General features: G+C 47.0%; 1 protein-coding gene across 3 annotated transcripts in view; it reads left to right on the top strand.

The window, feature by feature from the left end:
• The first annotated feature begins 337 nt into the window (after positions 1–337).
• Positions 338–23,305, top strand: part of TSHZ2 (teashirt zinc finger homeobox 2) — a 419,203-nt gene continuing 396,235 nt past the window's right edge. For 2 of the 3 annotated variants that reach the window (XM_006099092.3, XM_023762727.1), the window contains exon 1: positions 338–1,256. In XM_006099092.3, the coding sequence (XP_006099154.1) occupies positions 1,217–1,256 (40 nt within the window). In that variant the 5' untranslated portion in view covers positions 338–1,216. The remainder of the gene's footprint in view (positions 1,257–23,305) is intronic. The other variant, XM_014464640.2, reaches the window with a different exon arrangement.

Consider the following 23,305-nt stretch of genomic DNA (forward strand, 5'->3'; position numbering starts at 1 on the left):
GGCCCCCTTGCAGCTCCCTTCCCGGCTTCCAGTTTAGCCATCACCCTGCCTCCTTTCCTCCCACATCCCCCTCCCTCCTCCCCTCCTCCCCCAGGGCTGTCCCTGAGCCTGGTGGGCAGGTCCTCACCCGGGGACCAGGGCTCCCTGAGAACAGAAGCAGGGGCAGGGGTGCCAGCCCGCCCCGCCCCCAGCCCCGCTCCCTGGTGGGACACTGTCCCTTTAATAGACTCCCGCTGCCTGGCGCTCTGCGGCTGGGGAGTAAATTTCTCCCTGTCATCAGGTCGCGGGGAGAGGAGGAGGAGGAGGAGGAGTTTGTTAATGTTCAGTTTGTTCAGCAGGATCGATGTTTGCTGGCATCGCCTCGCCCTGTCTTGTGTGTGTGTGAGTGTGTGTGTGTGTGTATGTGAGTGTGTGCATATGTGGGGGTGTGAGTGTGTGAGAGGAAGCGGGAGTGCGTGCGCGTGTGAGTGTGTCCGCGTGTGTCTGTGTGTGAGTGTGTGTGTGTGTGTGTGTGAGTGAGTGAATTCCAGATTTTCTGTCTTTCCCAAACCCGCGCCTGTCCTCTCGCGTATCACTCACAGCCGGGATCTGACAGCAGCCACAAACCTACAGTGAGTGATCGCTCCCCCCAGCGCGGATCCGCCATAGAGATCGGCCAGGAGGAGGAGGAAGAGGAGGAGGTGCAGGAGGAGGGAAAGGGGCGAAGGAGGAAGAAGAAAAAGAAGAAGAAACCACTACCTTCCCAGGATCGCCTTTTTTTTCCTTCCTTATCTTTACGCGCGCGTGTGCGTGTGGCGCGTGTGCGCCCCTCGTCCCTTCCATCCGAACCCGGTCTTGGATGTTTAATAAAGAAATCAAGTGTCTCAACAGTCACAAAAAAAAACCAAAAACCAAAAAAAAAAAAATCCAAAAAAGCAAAAACAAAAAGAGAGAGAGAAAGAGAGGAAAAAAAATTCAAAACAAACAAACAAACAAGGCACAGCCAACCTCTACTTCAAACCAGCCGGCACAAGCCACCCGTGTCTGCCACCCAGGAGGGGGGTCGCTGGCCCGCGGTGGAGGAGTTGCAGGGGGGATCGTCAGGGGGACAGAGGCCGAGACGCCCCAGGAGCCACCGGGCAGGAGGCGGAGGAGACCCGGCAGGCGAGCGAGACCGCGGGCCCCGCGCGCGGCCGGGGCTGGGGCGCCAGAAGTGGGACTGGAGCGAAGTTGAGCGATGCCAAGGAGGAAACAGCAGGCACCCAAGCGGGCGGCAGGTAAGAGAAGGCTCCGCTCCGGGGCTGCCCCTCCGCCGCTCTGTGCGCAGAGCCCCTCGCCGCCCTCCTGGCCCTGGTGCCCAGGATGCCAGCCCCCAGCTTCCTGGGGAGTCGCTCCCGGGTGTCCCTCTCTGCCCGGAGGATAACCCTGTCCTCTCTCGCCTTCTCAGATCTCCCGAATCCTCCCTTCCGCAGGCTCTGGTGGGTGGGGGTGCTATCCCACCAAGCCTTCCCTCCTTAAACTTTTTTCCCTCTACCCTCTACCCCACCCCTAACTTTCTCCCAGTCTCTTTCTCGCTTCTTGGGCCAAAGTTGGGCTGAGGGTTTGGGGTGCGGAGTAGCAGACAGTCCTTCCACCCCCCCCCATCCCTCTCCGTGGTCAGTGCCAGGGCTCCTGGCCTGGAGGGACAGCGGTTTCCTCTCCCTGGGGTTGGGGCACTGAAGTGCGAGCCCTGCCCAAGCCTGGGCTGCAGGCTGGCTTTGGGGTGAGCAATGGGAGTTTAGCTTTGATCGCCAAGGTGGAAAAAAACCGCTTCAGGAAACGCAGGAACCTTTGAATATGTTTGCTAAAAGGATCCACGTTTGGAAATCGAATCAACACTCTCTCTTCTCTTAAGGGGGGTGGGGGTGCCCCATAGAACATTGACACAGCTCTGGTTTTTCTTTGCCCAGAGAGAGTTGCAAACTTTGTAAATTGATTTGTATGGTAGGAACTATCCCATCTGAATCCTCACCACCACCCCACCTCACCCCCCAAAAAAAGAAAGGAACAGGTTAATGGATCAGTACAATAGACCTGCTAAAGGATTTTTTTTTCTTTTGGGTTGCTTAATTGCTTTTTTAATAGTATGCTGGGGTTTTGTTTCTCGGAAGTGTAATATGAAAGTTCATTTTTCTCCTGCCAGACCCACCCACTGAAAAATCAGCTTTCCACTTGATTGCTAGTTTTGATTTGACATTTGATTGATCACCTGTCATCTCGCTGCCTTTGATCTATTCATTCTTGATATATATCAATAAATCACTCACCATGGTAACTCGGAGTGCCAGTGACGCAAGCCTTGCCCTCTGGATTCAGAGCCAGACATGCACAATTATTATCTTGTTTGGCTTTTAATGTGGGCGTTTTTATTTCTTTGTGTCCTTTGGTTGAATCGGGGCTCTAGCAAAAAAGCTTCAGTTGTGTTTCTTCCCCGTCTCTGTCTTTACCCTCAAGCTTTAGGCAGCATCAGTTCAGGCTGGGTCCCCCACAGACCCACCACCACATTTCCTTCTGTCTCTACTCGCGCAAAACATGGGAGAAGTTCGGTGGAGCACTTTCCCAAACTTTGCAAAGCCACCCTCAGAACAAATCCCAAGTTAGCTCCAAATCTGGGCAGAGTGGGTGTTTGTGTCTGAACAGGCTGGACCCCCAAGCTCATCCTCCCTCGTGGCCCGGTTCCAGCCCGAATGGCAGTGCATGTGCTTCGAGATATCCACAATTATCTTCCCTTCTGAGCGCAGAGCTGCCGCGTGGAGATTGCATGCGGAAATATCACTTATCAAGCTTTGATTCGTGCATTTCCCGATCGTTTCCCTTAGAGCAAAATTATTAAAATATTTTAGTACGATGCATATTTAGGACCGACCTAGTGAGTGAGGTGATCGTTTCACAACTCGACCTCTTTTGAAAACAGTGTCTCTCTCTGACCCAGGTCCCTTTCTACATTGAACTGACTTATTTCTTAAACTTAGATTGCTCTGTGAGCTGACAGCTTTTGGGGTGCACCCTGGCCTCTGGACTCGGAAGAGTAAGCCTGCTCTGTCTAGTTCTGGCAACACAAGTTTAAGTGTAGCTAGATTATTAGAGATAACGTCCTCATTGTTGTCCCAAAAGAGAACCCTGGGCAGCAGTCCAGAAAGAAGTGATACTGCCCTGAAAATTACTCTTTTTTCCCCCCTTGTTGTTCCGGTAAAGGCCATCAACCAACTAGGCAGTAATTTAAATTACCAGAATGACTGGACATGTCTCCTTTGGTAGTAAGCTCATTACAAAAAGTGCACTGCTCAGAATTGCACTACTTTGATTATAATTATTTTCTGATCAATGAGGATCCAGGTGTACGTAACATACTGCTGCATCACATTATTTAAATCAGGTCCTTTCATTAAGCTGATACCTCCTGGTGCTGGCCTGCCTGTTTACTGTGGAGTGCGTGTGTGTGAGAAAGTTGTGACTGTAGTTTCAATTTTCTGGCCTATTGTATTCCTACTGTCTTTAGATGTTTGTTTCCGTGGTTTTTATTATTTTCACTGAAGAAGTAGAAACCCTTGTCAAGCTGAAAGGGAGTAATTCACGTCGTACACAGTGGGGCCCCTCCCGCAGTATTTATTTGCACACATATGAATAAAGCGGGCATTTTTGCACGCAATGTTTCTCTCCCCTGAAGTCATCGGTGCTGTGCTGTTTCGGCCGAGGTGGCTATTCCCGAGGAAAGTTCGCTACTTTGGGACTCTTTAGCCAGTTAACGTGCAGCGGGAGGCAGAAGGTGGGTCCTAGGAATAAGGCCATCCTAACTGGTATCACGGCTTAAAATTAAACACAAAGCACAACTGTAAGTAATTACTCCCAGGGCCTGATGTTGAAAGCGTGATTTCCAGCTTGATTAATGAATAATGTAAGATAGAAAAAGCCTGTGAGTGAATCCGAGCTGAGACTATCCTTCCCAAGCCCTGTGTGAGGCGATTGGATGCCTTTGCATTATTAGTTTTAAGTTCCATGTTTCAAGGAATCAATTAGCGAGCTTTCTAATAAAGCAGGTATCCAGATAGAAGGAGCGAGATGATACAATGGTGGGGGGTTTTAGTCCTTATTTGTCATATTCCTCCCCCCTCAAAGGGAAGCGATCTGAGGTAGGCAGTTCTCTTTAAGGAAACAGCTAAGGCAGAACATTTCCCAAATGTCGTTCTTCCTGACTTCCTAAAGCTGTGCTATTCTACCATACTGTTACTTCGGGCAAGGAAAAAAAAGTTTAGAAAGCAGCCTACGGTACCCCAGGGGTTTGTGGAAATATTGCAGAATTCTATGCTGGCATCTCCCCCCACCCCCCGCCCCCCTGTCCATTTTAGGGAAGATGGAGAAGATGGCAGGAAGGTAAAACAAAACAGAACAGTATTTGGCTTTGTTTGTATTTTGCAGGATACAGAGTAGTTCAAATTTTTACATTGTAGATTGACACGCTACCGGGTCTGTTTTCTACAATCCATCGCGGTCTCTGTACACACACGTGTAATACATATTTTATTTCGCCATCCCGAACGATTGTTTCCGTGTCATGCCAGCCGATTGCGGGACAACGCGGAATATTTGGGGATCGTCTCCAGGCGAATATCTAATGCGTCTATAAATGATAGGATTCTGCTCCTGCCCACCCAGGGAGATGAAACACTCCTTCTTGCTGACTCTCACAAGCTCTTTGACGACCCAGATCTCGGCAAAGTCTGGCAGGAAGGAACAGCCCCCTCGATTTATTGTGTTTATTTACTATGGAGATGAATAATGCAGGTTTTGTTTGCATGGATGTCCTTGTGTAGCAGTAAACATGAGACTATTAGCAATCATTACTTAAAAGTTGCAATTTGCACCTTAATAGCACAGGTTATTTACATGGGAAACATTCAGCAGGGACCATCAGGGTACCGCAGTGGAGAGGAGAGATGGCCTGAGCAGTCTGCTTTCGGCCTCACGACAGCCAGCGGTGGCTGGATGCACCAGTGAGGTCTCGGGGTGGGAGGGGGCAGGAGCTCAGGAGGAAGCTTACCTGTAATTCACTGGCAAGTGGGATGAGATTCAGGAGAATAGGAATTGGGGTGGAGAAAGGACCCTGGACCTCTCACTTTGTTTAAACATACTTCCGAAAGCCAAGTTCACATCCTGGAGATGTAAATACCACATGCTATAGACCCCCTTCACTTACTCAAACAGCATGCATTTAACAGATGAATGGGAATAATGAGCACACGCACCACCCCCCCCACACACAGGGGGTCAGCGGCATGAACTGTCCTGGCTGGTCTGGTTATTTAGGGCAGATCCCTGAACAAATGAAGGACAGATGCCTTACATGTGCAGCCTCCACACAGTGTTTTGGAGGGACATTGATTACTTAAGTGGTCTCCTCCCCAGCCCCGTCCTGACTTCCCTCTCCCACCCTCACCTCACCCTTAAAGACTCAGATTGAATGGGACGTTTCAAAAGCCCATTTGTTTTAGGCATTTATTGATTTCATTTTTAATCTGCCATATCAGGACACAATACATTAACCCTAATCAGCAGATTGCAAGTGACAAGGAGTGGGAGTGGAAGCAGGTAAGGGAAGGGGGGGGGCTCTGAGAAACTTCTGGACAGTGAAGCTCCCCTTGAGGTTGGGGGTCGGACACTGGGGCTTACTTTTGAGGAGGGCCGGAGCATTCCTCAGAAATACTGTGCATCTGTCTTTCTCCCAGCCATCTCGGTTCTATTGCGAGATTCTATTGCTACTGTCAGGGGAAACTTCACACCCAACAAATACCTCCCAGGCATCTTTAGCAGATCTGCCCCTTGAAGCATCTTGCCTTTTGTCACATTCCCCAACAGAGGGTTATGCTATCGTTTTATCTCAGCTGACTTCTCACTCCTTTGATGGAATTTCTCCAACTGGATAATACCTGGGATGATCTATTTATCTTCCCAGTGGCTTGGGAATTGTACTCTCAATTGAGCAGGTTTTAAAGGGGCACCGAGCCTGGCATCCTTCAAGGCCAGGGATCTGATGCACTTTTGCTCCTGGCTGGGGCTGAGCTTAGGAGAATCCGCCAGGAAGAAAACCCAGGCCCTGTCCATGTGGGTGCCGGGGCTGTAATCAGCTGACAGGACCCGCGTTAACTACCCCGGGGGCAGCTTCCTTTCCATCCCGTGTTTGTACTATCAATTTTATTTAGGTATGTCATGGTCTGGGAAGACTCAGCCACTATTTCAAAGGCAATGCCTGTATCCACCCAAGTTCCTTTCAAACGCACAGAATTGCTTGACAAATTCTATATTAAGACCAGGCATACACAGAGTATCATTTTCGTTTGATGCAAAGTCAGTTGGAAATACATTAAACTAACGGTTAGAGAGTGTCTTGCTTCGCTTCCCCGAAGCAGTGCTTTTCATTACCTATTTAATTACACTCAAATTGAGCGACTTTTAAAAAGAAAAAAAAAATATCACAGTGGTATTAAAGAAAGCTTGGCACACAAATAATTTTATTGCTTCTCAAGTTGAGAATGCCGTTATATTTTCATTTCTTTGGGAGAAATGTATTTTCATTTTCTAATGTTGTGATCAATCCAGAGTGTGTTTTCTGTCGTCTTGTCTCTACCTTCCTACAGCCTGCTCAGCCTGGAGGAGGTTTTCCATATCCGATTTTCAATAATTGGCACCAATTTGTATTTTTTTATTATTTTAAGTTGTGTAAGTTCCATTTAAAGTTAGAAATTCTCTGGTTCCTTAGGGGGACCCTTGGCAAGCAGCTCCTCGCTTGTGAGGTAGCTTAGTCATTCTAACCACATAAGAAACAGCCTCGTTGAGGTCCATTACCTGGATGTTGCAGTAAGAAAAAGCACCGTGTGCTACAGGCCTCTGTCATACAGCACTGTTTTCACTGGTTTACAATTTCTTCTTCTTCTTTTTCTTCTTCTTCTTCTTCTTCTTCTTCTTCTTCTTCTTCTTTTTTTTTTTTTTTTTTTTTTTTTTTTTTTACTACTACTGACCTCTCTGTCATTTGCTTTAGGAACTTTTTTTTTTTTCAGAGAAAATAGCCTAGGGATAGCATTTAAAGTGGGTTTCAAAATACGCTGGGTCTTGAGGAAGTAATAATAAAAACTAGAGGCTTTACAGCCCCAATCTCCACTCCTGGACTATGTCCGCAGACTCCTGGGCAGGCGTCTGTGTGAACACATGGTTCCGAATCTAACTTGGACATTAATGAGTGTCTCTAGCCGTGTGGCCGTATTCGTGTTGCTCATTTTGTCGGAGAAGCCATCAGGAGAGTATCGGACGCGGGTCCTTTATGAAGACACCGAACACATATGCAAACACACAGAAAGGAAATCTGAGATGCATGCGGGACTTGCTGAGATATTTATTTTCACAGCAAACTCCATGGGTGAAATGATCCAATAATTCGGAGCGATTTGAACGTCTTTAAAATAGCCATGTGCCATTTCCAAGTGCTGCCTCTCTCGATCTTTTCGCATCCCACCACAGAAAAAGATGTCCTCTGGGCATCCTCAAATATTTTGTGATGCCAAAGCAATGCCTAACATTGTTTAAAATTTTAGAATTTAGAATTCAGGAGGCATGGCTAGGTAATCCTATTATTAACGTACTAGTATTTAGCTCTGCTTAACAACAGGGAAGTGCACAACGCAAAAGTTTTAGAGATCATGAGCTTAGAGAAATTACACGGGGAAAAGAAATTCTTGGATCACATTTGAAAGCATTTGTCTTGAGTTTTGCTCATCTAAGCAAGGGCTACCTTTCTACCTGTGTTGGAATGCTACTCGGCAGTTAAAACACAGACACAAAACTATTGGTTGATGGGTGCAGCAACCCGGGTGCATCTCAAGGGGATTGTGTTGATTTTAAAAAGTCAATTCCAAAGGTAGCACATATGATATGATATGATTCTATGTATATCACATTTTGAAATGACCAAAGTACAGAGAATTAGAACAGATCACCAAAAGTTGCCGGGTGGCCAGAGGTTATGGACTGAGCGAGGGTGTGATGAGGGAGGGTCCTGGGGAGGAGGGTGGTCAGGGCTGTGAACGGCCAGAAGGAGGGGTCCTTGTGGTACTGGAAGGTTCTGTATCGTGACTCTGGTGGTGGATACGCAAGCCTACACAGGTGATAAAATTTCACAGAACTAAATACACACGGACGTGCACATACGCACATGTAAAAACAGTGAAATCTGAGTCACGTGAGTGGATTGCTCAATGTTTAGTTCCTCCTTGTGATATTGTTCTATATGGTTTTGTACCCAGTTAGGGGAAACTGGTGGAGGGCTACATGGGATGTCTCCGAATTATTTCTTATAACTGTGTGTGAATCTGCAATTATCTCTAAGTAAAATGTTTTTTAAAAAGAAGAAATGGGGTAGGAGAGGCAGACAGAGACCTTTGAGATTTGATTCTCAGTGTGGTGGGACGCCACGGGGAGGGGTTTGAGCAGGGAAGCCATATGATCTGGCTGGGTTATTCGCAGAACGTGAGCACATGGGGTATTTCAATGCTGCTGTGGACTTGGGCGGGTTGGCCCAGCCAATGGACGTACCGGGCCCTCCGTGATGGTGAGGAGGATGCTCAGAGCCATAGAGGAGGCACCTGGAGATGACAACAAGGGCCCAGCCTTTATGGAGGAAGGGCTGATGCTCAGATGGGTGGCATCAGTGAGGCTGTGGAAGGGCAAATGTGAAGAGCCCAGCAAACCTGGGATCCAATTGCAACTCCTCCCTGCTTCAGGGGAGTTCCTTAACCTTGCTGCACCTCAGTTTCCCTATCTGCCAAGTGGGGACATGATTGCTCCCCTCACATTGTGGTGTGACAGTGAGATAATGTGATGTCCGTGAAACCTTTGGTGCTGTCTCTGGCACTTACATTGCTTCTTCTTCATTTAAAAAAAAATGGTTTTATTCTCTTTCTCTTTCTTGTTTGTTTGTGGTTGTTGCTTTTTCTGTAGGAATTCCAGGAGAAATCTAGACTCTTGAATTAGTCCTTGGTACCTATCAGGCACTAAATAAATATTTCCTGATGAATGAGTAAATGAGGCTGTAAATAAATGAATGAATAAATAACTTTAATTACTGTATTACTTTGTATACTAATTAATTACTTTCGAGTATAAGGATCTCTTTTACACATCTAACATTTTTTGGCAGAACTCTACCAATCATGATCATGAATATTTATCAATTGAGGAAATATTAGTGACAAAGCCTCAGAGTTTAGTAATAAACTTGTATTTTCTTCATCGTGGCCCCATCTGCCTTTAACTGAGGGGCAGTGACCCACCCTTTTGCCGTAAATATTGTTTATTCATCTTAGAGGCAGTGCTTGCTGATGATCTGAATCCGTAGACTTTCTTGGGAAGCGGAGCCCCTGGGATGGAGCATGGCTGGTGGAGGGGAGGGGTCAGGATCCTCACTCAGGACCAGAGGTCACCTCCCCTCTCCTCCCTGCAGGTGCTCTGCCTTCCAGCCCAGCAGCCTCCAGGTGCTCCCAGCCTCCCAGGGTTTGGCAACGCTCACCTCCCCCACCTGCTAACCTGGGCTCATCCCCTCAGGCCCCAGGCGCCAAAGCTTAGGGGTTGTTAAGCTAATAGGAGAAGGCTACAGGCTGTTTCCTGGTAACGCCTTCTTCACGGTTTAATTGTCACCTTCAGATATGCCTGAGAGAGGGAAGACGAGGCTGGCTGGTGCCTGTGAAGGTGTATCTTAGGACAAAGAGATTGGGACCTCAGGGAGCATAGGGGTGGAGGGGGGGAGTTGGGGGGGTGGATTTTCTGCTGTCTTCGAACTGGTATTTAACCAAATATTCCTGAAGCTGTGCTGTGGACCGGGTGCTGTGGGGGTGCTGGAACCCAGCCTTGAGCAAGCCTGACTCAATGCCTGCCTCCTTGGAGCTGGCATTCACAAACCAGCAGGTCACAAACCAGCCAGCAGATATCTGTCACAGCATGCCAAGGCCTGGCAAGTGCAGGAGAAATTAGGAGGGTCAGGGGAGGCAAGTGCAACCCTCAGGGGAGGGCATCCAGACAGGTCTGAGAGAGCAGAGCGGGGGTATGCAGTGGGGTGCACTAGAGGAGCAGCCAGGAGGCCAGGGTGCTGGAGCGCAGGGAAGGAGGGTGAGGGACAAGGACAGAGGGATAGGGACGGGGGTCCTAAGTGAAGCAGGGAGCCTTGGAGGACAGGGAGCAGAGAGAGAAGGGATCTGACTCAGGCGTGTTCAGGATCATTCTGGCTGCCATATACTCACCAGGGACAAGCAGGTGGACCACCTAGGGGGCTCCAGCATCAACCGGGTCAAAAGCAGGTGATGACTTGGGCCAGGCTGATGGTGGGGGAGATGGGAGACTTGGTCAAAAGGTAGACAGGATGTGTGGAAAATTGCAGGTGGTACGAGTGGAAGAAAGCTGTAAATAATAATTTTAAAAAGCTGTTTGTCCTATTAATATTTTCTCTAATTCCTTCTCTTACTTCTCTCCTCTTGTTATATATTAGATAGTTACTGCAAATTCTCAGTCTGTGGTTTTCTGAGCCGAAGGGGAGAGGAGGGAAAGTGTTGGGAGCTGTGTTTATTCTAGACTTGCCTGTCCAGGGGGGAGGCCACTCTTTACGAAGCACATTTCCCGGGGCCCTGAAAGCACCCCCACCCGCCTCCCCATCTCCCGAAGACAGTATAGCATCAGGCTCCGGGCAGCCTCTGCACTCAGACAAGGGCTCCGTCTCCCCTGCGCTCCCTCCTCTTGCTGTGACCTCACCCACCTTCTCCTCCCAGGCTTCCAACGTCCTCATTAGCAAACCAGACCCACTAAAAGGCCTCTCCGTGGGTTTTCACAGGGATTCATTGAGATAATTCAGATAACATGCTTAGCCCATGCCTGGTACATGGTAAGTGGTCAATACATTTGAGCCCACATTAACAAGTTAATCATCCCTCTCAGGCCTTGATTTCCCTATGGGTAAGTAGGATCACTAAAGACCCACTTCTGGGTTCTGGGGAGGAGCAAATGATTAGCAACCGCAGAGCACTCGGAACAGTGTCTCACACACAGTGAGCGCTCAATAAATGTTAGGTCACTAAAACCACCACCATGATGATGAGCTGGTGACCTGGAAGAGATTTTATGTCACTTGCTTTATGCACACAAAGCCCAGCAGAGTTGGTGCTGGCTAAGCATTGTTTGAAAGAATGCCGTGATTATTAGGAGTCAAAGTGAGGAAACCCAAGGAGATGAGGGTGCCTGTGAGGAGGAGGGAGCGGAGACCACTCACCCAGCCCCCGTCTTCTCCATGGAAGCTCCGGTGCCCACTCCCCTGCCAGGTGCCCACTTCCCTGCCAGCCTGCCACGCTCTGTGCGGGGTACCTGGAGGCAGGCCCAGCCCTGAGCGCTGCGAAGCCAGGGCTGCCCCGTCCTGGTGCTGACACTTTCCAGTGCCACCGAGTCAGTCCCACGTGGAAAACCTCTGAACACGGGGTCAAGGCCCGAGTTAATCCGTGAGGAAGCCTCGTGGGGTGTTCGCCCGTCTTACACATCCTCTTGCACATGTTGATCAGAAAGAGCAGACCTCAGCTTCAGAGACATCCAGTGGGAAATACAATAATAACACTGCATTGTCACGGTCCAGTGATCATCCCTTATGGCAAATAATGCCGTTTCCACTGGCTGCAGTGACATAAATTTCATTTTCAAATAGAAATATGTACGTAAATAAAAGAGGGAGTTATTACCAGGAAATGAATTGAAAAAGCAACCGTTGGGGGGAGGATGTTGCCACACCATGACGAGGATGGGCCCGAATGACTACATGTGAGGACGCTGTAGACGTGCAGGCCTGGGCGGGGCAGGGGTTGGTGAACCAGCTGTGAGCAAGGGCTGCCAAGTCACCCTCAGGTCAGAGAAACGCCCGGAAAACAGAGGCTTTCATCAAAACTTCAAAAAACGCAGAAAATGAAAAGGAACCCCACCCTACCCGCACCCCCGGGACACCAGAGAGCAGCTCTGGGAAGTCTGCACCGCCCAGGACAGGTCGCCAACGTGAGGGCCTGGGAATCCCTCTGGCATCTGCAACGGGCCCCTGCTCCAGGCCGCTATGCGGCATCCTCCTCGCTTGGAGAACTTGTTAAACGCAAACTTACAGATTCCCAGGCCAGAGCCTAGTCGTGCTGATTCCATTGGGTGGGGGTGAGGCCCCCGAATATTTTAAGTACCCACTATGGCTTTGAATTACAGGATATATGGAGGAAATCAAGTTCCCTCCTCTGCCTCCGCCTCCTCCTCTACTCCCCTCCCTTTTCCTCCTCTCTCTCTGTCCCTCTCCCCTCGCTCTCTCCCTCTCCTTCTCCCTCTCCCAAATACCAAAGTACTTAAATACTTCAACAATTATTTGAGAAGTCCATTTTCACTTTTTTGCTTTTAGTCAACAGAAAAAAAGAAATATAAGTAGTCTCTCTTTCCACTCTCACTCTCTCATGGCAATCACCTATGTTTTTAGAAATGGTGGGGACCACTTTCCCTAATGTATCACAACTGAGAAATGCATCCATTTAGGCACTTACCTACCTGGTCACAGTACCAAGCATTGGAGCCCAGAGAACCCCTGCATTAAGGAGAGAGTCAAGCAGCCCAGTGAGTATGGCGGGGGGCGGGGGGGCTCTGTCTGCTCAGGAGCCAGCTGGTACCCTGGGTGCCGCAGTCCAGAGACAAAAAGTAACCAAAGGAACCGCCCAGACCTGGTTCTTTATCTCCTACTCTCTCTCAATTCTGGAAAGCCTGTTGGACCAGAGGGCGGAAAACCTGGCTTAATTCTTTGAAACCACCTCCACGTTCTTGTTACCCTTTTCATATATTCTCACACGTACTTCAGTGGTTCCTCTTCTTTTTCTCTTCGTTCATTCCCTCTCTCTGTCCTGATTCTCTCCAGGAATCAGACTTCCAAGCCCTTTTCTGTGAGCATCTGTGCCTCCATGGGCGAGAGGGATGAAAATGATGCTGGCGATGAAGAAGAATGTGATGATAATAGAATGGTCATGGTCACATAGCTACTATTTATTGGTCGGGATAGCACTAAACCAAAATGTATATGCTAGTACACTTAGTAGTTTGCCAAGCATTGACTATGCACAGGCCATTTACATAAAGTCTCTCCCCACCACATCCCAAAGGGCGGGTATTATTATTATTGGCCCATTGAATAGATAGGAAATTAAGTGTTGAAACTTTCAAGTAGATCACACAAGCTTTTAATTAGGGTCTGCCTATCAGAATCCAAGTTCTGAGATACCGTGCTTTGTCTCTTCTCACATTATTTAATGCTCAACAGCAAGCAGGCCCATAAATAAATGCTCACAGTCTAGTACAGATCCGTGCAGGCCAAAGGCGTGAGTTGAAATCTAATAAAAGTAAGTCAATTATGTCAAAGAAAAAAAGAGAGAGAGAGGGGTTCAGTTTGCTTATTTAAATCCCTAAACCCCATCTTAAAAGTTGAATCTTTGAAGATTATTTTAAAAATAAGATTTTGAAAACCTCTTGTGTTTTCCACAATGGCGTTTGCATAAGCCCATTCCTGTTTATTAGACAAAAGTGGAAAAACACTTGATAACCCCCAACATGGTCCATCCGGGGCGTCTCAAGAAGCAGTCGGGCTCACCCACTTTCTGCAGCCCCTTTGAGGGTGTGTCGTGGAGTCAGACGCTGCCCATCTGTTGCCCGGGAGTCTCGGGCAGGCCCTGCCTCTTCCTGGCCGTCGCACACGTGGGCCACATGCAATGACAAGCACCGTTATTTCTCTCAGCGAATGGAAAGCGACCCTCGCAGATCTTTCCCTTTAGAATCTCTTAAAATATTGATGGTCAGGGTCTGTAAAGGTGTTTCTTACTTGTAGGTGACATTTAAATGAGTACTCTAAGTAATATGAAAAAAAAAGATGACCTCCAAATTCAACAGGTGGTATCTCAGAGGGACAATGTTGCTTACAACAGAAATCATTATAGGATCTTTAATAAAAACAAAAAATCAGCAGTAGTTTTTAGTTGGTGGTGGTAAGAAGGAAGGGGGGTGTTATTTTTTTTTAATATTGGTAGTTTTAATAGGTTTTGGTTTCTTAATTAATGTATAATTGATATAATATCCTGTTAGTTCCAGATGTACATCCTAGTGACTTGCTAATTACATACATATCTTACAAAATGATCCCCACAATCAATCTAGTTACCATCCGTCACCATACAAAGTTATTAAAATATCATTGGCCATATTCACTATGCTGTACAGTACATTCTCATGACATATTTATTTTATAATTGGACGTTTGTACTTTTTTATCCTCTTCACCTATTTTGCTCAGCCCTGAAGCCCTCCCCTCTCTAGTAACCATCAGTTCGCTTCCTGTATCTATGAGTCTGTTTCTGTTTCGTTTTGTTTGCTCATTTGTTTTGTTTTTTAGATGCCACATGTAAGTTAAATCATACCATATTTGTCTTTCTCTGTGTGACCTCTTGCACTTAGCGTAATACCCCCTGGGTCCATGCATGATGTTGCAAATGGCAAGATTTCATTGCCTTTACTGGCTGAGTAATATTCCATTGTATATATGCACCACGTCTTTATCTGTTCTATCTATGGACACTGAGGTTACTGCCATTCCTTGGCAATTGTCAATATTGCTGCAGTGAACATAGGGATACATAATCTCTTCAAATTAGTGTTCTCATTTTCTTTGGATAAATACTCAGGAGTGGAATTGCTGGATCATAGTTCTAATTTTAATTTTTTTGAGGAAGCTCCATACTGTTTTGCTTAGTGGCTTACACCATTTTACATTTTCGTAACGTAAGTGGCATTTTGAAACAAACCTTTGTAATAATACAAAGTTTGGCAAACTGCCTAGCTATCTGATTTGAGGTTATTTTAATGAGAAATGGAATGAAATTATCATCCTATTTTATTGTCTTTAACATAAATCTTTTCTTTATTAATATTGGATGGAAATAGTCAATCAGATGAATTAGAAGAAGAAAGAACATAAGATGAGCTTATTTCATGTGATCAGCAAATTTCAGATATAAAGGAATTGCACTTTGCAGATAAAGTTAAGTCCTCTTTAAACGCCAAACTTACAATCTCTGAGCCTCAGTCCTGTAAAGTAGGCATAAGGAGAGTCTTACTCCCAAGCACCATTATGAGGATTTAAAAATGGGTACTTATTAAGTACTTAGAATCGTGCGTAGCACATAATGTGTTCAGCAAGTATGATTACTTCCCCATCACTCTCTCCCTGGAGAGAGGCACTGCTAAGGATTTGGTATGGATAGCTCCATTATTTATAGTTTTACCTGCATGTATATGTAGCTGGGAGCATCATTATACTTTCATATATGTTTTTAAAAAATTTTATGGAAATAGGCTCACAGTATATTTTACAAGTTGGGTTATCACTCTGTTTGGGGCTCTATCCAGGTATATAGGAAGATAGGTAGGTAGAGAAAGAAACAAGGAGAGAGAGAAAGAGAAGACAGGTTTAAAAAAATAGAGCTATTTCATTTTATATGCTTTATACTATTCCACCATAAGCATGTACATTGTTACTCATTTATCAATTCCTTTGTTGATAGGCTTTTAGCATATTTTAAAGTTTTCACTATCACATAATCCTATACTGCATATTCTTGGGAATTTTTACAATTGTCACATAAGTAATTTACATAGAGATAAACGCTTGTGAGATTTTACTGCATTTAGCGCGAGGATCAGTTGAGAAAAATAAGCAGTAATATCTCATACTTTGAACATTGTTGAGACTTTCCTGAGATGCACGCCTCCCTAGCCAAACATTTAAGCGACTAACTTGCACCGAGTAGGCACTTGCTAGCTGTCTGCTTGGAGTAAGTAAACTGAACATAATACAATACGTCAATAATCCCAATAAGGAGTGCGACTCAGCCAGCCGTCAACAAGGCTTGAACCCATAAGCATAAGCGATGGATGTGGACAACAGGGGGTGAGGGTGAGGGCAGGATTGGGGAGATGAGGGGACATTGGGGGGATAAGGACACATTTGTAATATCTTAATCAATAAAGGGGGGGAGGGAAAGAACTCCTCCTCGCTGCCTTGGGGTGGGGCCTGGGGCAGAGAGAAGTGAAAAGAAAAGCATGAACAACAGACAAGAAGTGGCCTCTCGACTCTGAGTGTGTAAGGGACAACTTCTCAGCTGGAGAGCTGCTGCCTGTGGACGCTGGAGCTCGTGGGGGTCGCGTGGGCACGGGGTCAGGAAAGGCTTCCCTGTGTCATGTCACACGGTGAATCATTAACGGTTGGTGCTGGAGTTGGACGCGTGAACAGTTCAAGGGCACTCAGCGAACATGTATGGCGAGCGCTGCCTGGTGCCGGCGGTGGAACTATTGATAAGCAGGACCCCAAGGTCTGGAGGGGTCACGTGGTACCAGATGCTTTTCACAGCCACGTCCAGCGCCATCCACAGGACGTGTGTTGTGTGCGTGTGCACCGTGGGTCTGTTTCACGGTCGGTGTGAGTTGTGAACACGCGCATATTATATGTGTTGTGAATGTGAGTATATTTCCTGTGCGGCTACATTAGGTATGTTGTGGTGTTGCTACGTGTGTCTGGGAGGAAGGAGTATAGATGAAGTCTGTGTTGGTGGGGGGCGTGGTTTACGCATGTGGTTCTGCCAAGGCTGAGCTACTCGCGGACCCAGCGCACAGCTCTTCAGGTCTGAACCCAGAACGTGAGTTCGATGTCATCACAGGGCATGTCCCCAGGGAGCCGCAGTGGCACTGCCCTACCCTCCGGGTGATGTACACGAGTGAGAGGGAAGCAAAGCCATAGCGACATTAAGGTCCCTGCACAGGAAACTTAGCCCTGGGTGGGAAAGTGATCAGTGACAGATCCTAATACCAGAAGCAGGCTCTACACCCTGTTGTCATTTCTGTTTCCTTTTCCATGTCAGGGATTCAGCTTTCAAATCGTGGGGACCGCTTCATTTTTAAAAAAATATGTTTTATTGATTTTTTTACAAAGAGGAAGGGAGAGGGATAGAGGGTTAGAAACATCGATGAGAGAGAAACATTGATCAGCTGCTTCCTGCACACCTCCTACTGGGGATGTGCCCACAACCAAGGTACATGCCCTTGACTGGAATTGAACCTGAGACCTTTCAGTCCGCAGGCCGAGGCTCTATCCACTGAGCCAAACCGGTTAGGGCGGGGCCACTTCGTTTGCTATGCCTGGAGCACAGTAGGTGTTTTGATTGAATACATGAATGAATGATGAAAGAATGAACAAATGAATGAACAAGGGGTCATCCCTGGTTCTTGGAGCCTCTGGGATAGTTAGATACCACAGGGTTGAATGTAATGGCGTCTTAGTACATGTTGTTGAGTGACTCAGTGAGTGCACGCACGTTCGCATGTGAATGCGTGCTCATCTCAGAAGCAGGCCTGCTATCCTAAGAACACAGCTCCCGGGTGTGGTTTTGTTCTTCCTCTGCGATCCCATAGGAGTACCTCGTCTGCTGTCCCTTTGGTTTAATTATTGTGCTTTGAGATCAGCATGGCAGCCTGCTGTTTACTGTCAAGCCACACTGCAAATGGAGGGATGGAGGAGGGAGAGTCTCTATTATCCAGGTACGGGCACTTCCCCGAAGATCCTTCTCTTTTCGAGAGGCGAAAAGAAGGTGGAAAACTGGGGCTATGAGTTTCCAAACTTGCCAAGACATCAACCAAAAATCTGTGTTGCTCCTTCCATAAATGTTTAATAAGTTTTCTCATCCTGTGACTAAGGTTAAACAAATGTGAGTCCTTTGAGGAATTATTTACTGGAAGTGAAGTTATAGCATCAACATCTGTGCTTCCAATCATTTAGATGAGGAATAGATGGGATAAATCATGGGTGAGTCCCACAAATAACTTCTGCGTTTCATCTCCGGGGAAGAGTAGGTAACTCCTTTAGGTACTTTCTCTATTGGAATTTAGCTCTTTTTATTATTATTATTCATTTCATTATCTTCAAAGAATACGTTTTCACTTTTGTGTGTGTGTGTGTGTGTGTGTGTGTGTGTGTGGAAAGTTACCATAAAAACATCTACAATAAAGGACCTAGAAATTTCTCTCAGGGAACCTGGCTATTTCAGCCAACATTCTCATTTGGGAATGGGCTAACAGTTCCAATATATAACATCCATATAATTTAACCTCATAAATTTGTTTTTTTCTCACAGTGATGTAATGGGGAGACTGACCTGGAGTTTGTAAATGTTCCCTGCTCCGTGCATTCCCCCGGGCAACATAACATTCTAGACAGTGTTTTATGTGCCCTGATTAAAATATAACGTATTCCTGCATTTCCTGTGGACTGACCCGTTAGTACTCTTAGAAGAACAGCGAAGGAACACAAAGATATTTTCAAATGTATAACAATGCTCTGTGTGAGGTGTTTCTCTCTCTCTCTCTCTCTCTCTCTCTCTCTCTCTCTCTCTCTCTCTTTTCTAAACAATGATCTGATTTTCATTTTAGACTACAATCCCCTGAGCTTATGCCACAAGAAAAATGTTGTGCTTTGGTTTAACTTTTGAGTCTGCCACTGCACTCCGATAAATAAACAGGAATACTGTTTGTAATTCTGATTTGAATTCACAGGCACGGGCTTTGAGATGCTCTCCAGCCACGGATGGAAGGAATTGGGCAACTTCATGGGGAGTCACCCGGGATAAAACAATAGCAATGGAAACTTACAACCTTCTTTATTAAAGAAAAAAATATTTTAACAAAAATGAGGGGAAGGGCTTCCTATAGGTCTTGCATTTTGAAAACAACAGCTGCAACAAATACAGGGTGGGGCAAAAGTAGTTTTATACTTGTTTGCATGGAAACTAATACAATAGTTAATAAATAATAATAGAAGAATAAGCTCTATGTTTTGTGTACTCACAACTAAGTCACACCCTGTATTACACCCACAAACCCATGTGTGGATTGAGATGTTTTAATTTTCTATGAAAGAAACACAGAATAAAAATAAAAGGCAGTCCTTGCTTCCAGAGGAACAAAAGAAAATTTATGGGGTGAGGGCTTGAGCTTGAAACTTTGCTGGGCCAACACGGGTGCTGCCCGATAACTCTTCCAGGGTACAAGGCTCATTCCAGGAATAATCTGAAAGAGGCATGGACACTGTGAGGGAAGGAGGATTGGATGGATCAAACTGATTCATGGGAGATAAGTTCCTTGGAAAGAGTGTTTTATTTGAGTCATTATTTTATTCATTCAATAAATACTTACCAATTTCGACTTTTTTAAAGACCCTGTACTGTGTGCCAGGGCTATAGGGATAAACAAGGCACAGCCCAGTGTTCAGAGTTTAGTGATGGAGCATAGAATAAAGCCAAGGGGGAGAGAGAGAAGGTTGTATGGATGGATTGATGTATATATGCATGCATGAATAGATGGATGGATGGGTGGATGGATGGATGGAGGGAGAGAGAGAAGGTTGTATGGATGGATTTGATGTATATATGCATGCATTGAAATAGATGGATGGATGGGTGGATGGATGGATATATGCATGCATGAATGGATGGATGGATGGATGGATGGATGGATGGATGGATGGATGGATAAGTGGAAGGTTTTTTCTTCTCTTTTTCTTTTTTAAACAATGGATAGATGAATGGATGGATGATTGGATGGGTGGGTGCATGGATGGATGCATGGATAGATAGATGGATTTTTACTCTCTTTTTCTTTTAAAACAATAGATAGATGGATAGATACATGGATGTAGGCATGGATGGATGGATGCATGGATGTATGCATGGATGGATGGTTGGGTGAATATGATCTGTGATTCACTAGGAAGTCAAACTCATTTCCATTTCTATGCTTGCTTCTGGAGCTAATTGTTGACCTTCCTGATTTTATCCCCGGAAGCCCCTGACATGTTCATTATGATAGTTCCCTGATTTCTCTTCTGATTAATCTTTCCTGAACCCAGGTCCCTTCTTTCCTGCATATTAGCCATGCTCAGCTCTTATGAGCAATAACTTGCTGTGAGGTTGGACAAATGGATTGGTGGATGGATGATTGGGTGGGTGGATAGATGGATGGGTATCCAGATTCGTCTCTCATTGGTGACTCTGAGTATTTTTCACTGCTCACCACTACCCTTAATGTTATCAACCTTTCCTTCCTTTTGTTCCCTGAAATTATTATGATCAGTCTCGTGAGCATTTACCGAGAGTAAATAAATAATAACACAAGAATATAAACGCTCCCCAGCTTCCTGCCAGGCCTGGCATGTGTCTCCATGCCAGGCACGGTCCCACCTGACTTTACACGCACCTGACTTCATTTAGCCTGCCTCTCAACTGAGGGGAGGGACACACTGCTAGTGTCCGCATTTTCCAAGTAAGAAAACGGAGGCGTAGAGCTGCTGCGTAATTTGCTCACCTAGCAGATATATAGTGAAACGAGGATTTACACCCGGTTGTGTTTGACTCCAAAGCCACACTCAGTACCTAGCTCTAGAAGCCACATTTTTATTCTGATGAACCTGCTGTAGCCTGTGATTCATAACACGTCATCTGTGTGACTCAGCCTTGGCACCTTTGGTTACAGCAGAGGGTAGGGACTGGGACAGGTCTCTCCCTTTGACTCTGCCTTTTTCTCGTCTCAGTCAGATTCTCTACAGGTGGTGATCACAGTGGTCCCCTGGCAGGAGAGAGCACCTGCCCCAAGGATCCCCAGCAAATGCCCTGGGGTTTACATTGGCCCATGTGGGTTTGATGACCCTCCCTGAACCATCGCTGGCCTGCCTCCTCCATGTGTGCACGCAGCGTCACTGGAGCTAAGAATAAGGTGATGTTACCAAAAGAAGAGAGAATGGCTCTCCGGCCTGCCTGCAGAGTCAATAATACTCTGAAAGGTTGCAGCCCATGGCTTTGAGCTCAGAGGTTCAAGGCCAGGTTGAACCTTCTAAGCACTGGTTTCTTACTTTTGAAAAACATTCCCCTCCTCCCACATGGGGTTGCCCAGTAGATGATAGATTGTGTATAGAGTGCGCCTAATGCACGCTGGGCACGTAAGTCAGTGCTCAGGAAGTGTGAGTGAACGTGGCGGTTGGGAACTACTGGAACAGCAATGTTTAACGGCTCTGGAGAAGGAGGTATGTTCTTCTCAGGTCTTCGTTGATGCTTCTGGGCACAGCATAATGAAAGGCTTATGCAGAGTGGACTTGGAGGTGAAATCCGACTCCTGGAACAACCGAGCCAGCAGGATTCAAAGAACCACATCCCAAGTCTAACTCGCTGGGCTCCCTTCTGGCCAGGGGCGGAAGTTCTTCGCAACTTTCCTTTCCTGTCAGGTTTTGACTTATTTATTAATTAGGCAAAATGGGAATTGACAAGCCTGAAATGATATAGATGCTCATGATTTTAAAAATGCTTGTGTGTGTGTCAGGCATGAGAGATGCGGTGAGGCTGAACAGGAGGAAAATGGAAGCATCAGAGTTACCCCCTGAGGAGAGCCAGGGTCCGCTCTCCCCAGGCAAGAAGGGGTCAGATGTGGGCTCTCATGGGGCTGAGGAAGCCAGAGTTTGTTTGATTTCCTTTGCTGTGGGTGGGGCTTGTTCAGAGAGTACCTGGTCGGGTGGCGATGTGCCTTCCTAGAGGAGCTGTGCACATGAGGGTTAGAGACTCACCCTGCTCCGCGGGTGCCCCCTCTGCCTGCAGCACCCCTGCTGGTGGCGGGTGGTGTGCGTACTGGAGCACGGGTCCAAGGCGTGCACAATGCTCTGTAGAAACCTCTTCTGGTCTGGAGCCCCTCCCTTACTGTGCTCTGAAAGCTGCTGGCAAAGGTAGTTGGGCTTCATAGGAGCCACCTCTGAGGTAAAGCTGCAGAGGTGAGCACTTAACGTGAGCAGCCAGCCCAGGGTGTGCGACCTTTGTTTGGGGACATTCCTAGGGAGCCACTAGGATTGCTTACAAGGGCATGTTTGCTTCTTGGGCCCATATTTGTCACCCAGATTGTCTTGGGAAGACAGTCAGGAGGCCTGGGAGAGAAGCCCGGAGGCAGAGTGCAGGCAGCTGCAGTGCAGGGCTCGCTCCCAGCTTCCTCTCCCAGAGCAGGTCAGCATCGCCTGCTCGGCAGCATCTTACAGATCCCCGCCCCGACAGCCACACCCTGCAGGGTCAGTGCTGCCCGGTGGACTGCTGTCCCGCGATGGCTAATCCCTCTGGACAGAGGAGCCTGGGTCTGCTCAGGCAGCTGCAGCAGCAACAAAAGCACCCTAGTCCCTTGATCCTTTAATGATGGAATGTGAGCTGATTTACTGTTTGTAAGATTGCGTTTCCATCCTATGCGTGGCTATTACTGCATTTGAAAGCTTATCTATATACTTGTGTATAGGTACGCAAATATAAATACAAATAGAGATTTCTTTACTGCAAGCCTAGCTTGATTCTGAACAATACACATGGGCTGCCCTTCCCAGAGTTTCTGAATTGCAACACCCACACCGAAGAGTTTCTGTGGGGCAGAAGCAGCCTGCTTTGGATATGCCACCTAGAATCGGGGCCGACCAAGTGTCAGCTGACAGACTCGCTGGGAAAAAGCACCAACTCCACTTGAACCTTAGAGTTTTCCAAAGGATTGCCAAGTTCCAGGCAGAGGGTTACGCTCTGTGACAGCTGCGAGATGGGCTGGTCCATCCAGAGGAATCTTGGGAAAATCCCTGGCCTAACCCCACCCACTCCCCACTCACAGGGATGAAGTCATGGCTGAAACCTTTGTACTCACACTGTGGTCTGTGGCTGGCAGCCGGGCATCTCCATGGAACTCGTTAGAAATGCAGACCCACCCACAGGCCCTGTCCGGTCCCACTGAGTCAAAATCAGCGTGTTTGAGGTCCGGGGGATTCCTGAGCATCACTGCCCTAGAGAAGCCTACAGGCCCCTGCAGGGCTGGCTCCTCCTACCATCTGCCAGGAAACCCTCACATTCCCTCCTCCTGCGCTAGGCCTTGCTCTGACCTCCTCACCCCGAGCTGTCCCCTCTCCTGGTCCAGCCAACACCTTCACATAGTCCCGATCTCACTCAAGGAAACCTTTCCTGAGCCTTTAGACCAGGTCAGATCCAGCCCGTCCCCAGCATCGCGGGCCTGAGCGGACCAGGCATCTCGCTGCTTTGTCCCTGTCAGGGCTGACATTTTCTGATTCTTGGTGTGTTTGATTCCCATCCATCTCTCCCCACGGAGA

The sequence above is a fragment of the Myotis lucifugus genome, unplaced genomic scaffold (assembly GCF_000147115.1).
Source record: "Myotis lucifugus unplaced genomic scaffold, Myoluc2.0 scaffold_258, whole genome shotgun sequence".
Taxonomy (NCBI): Eukaryota; Metazoa; Chordata; class Mammalia; order Chiroptera; family Vespertilionidae; genus Myotis; species Myotis lucifugus.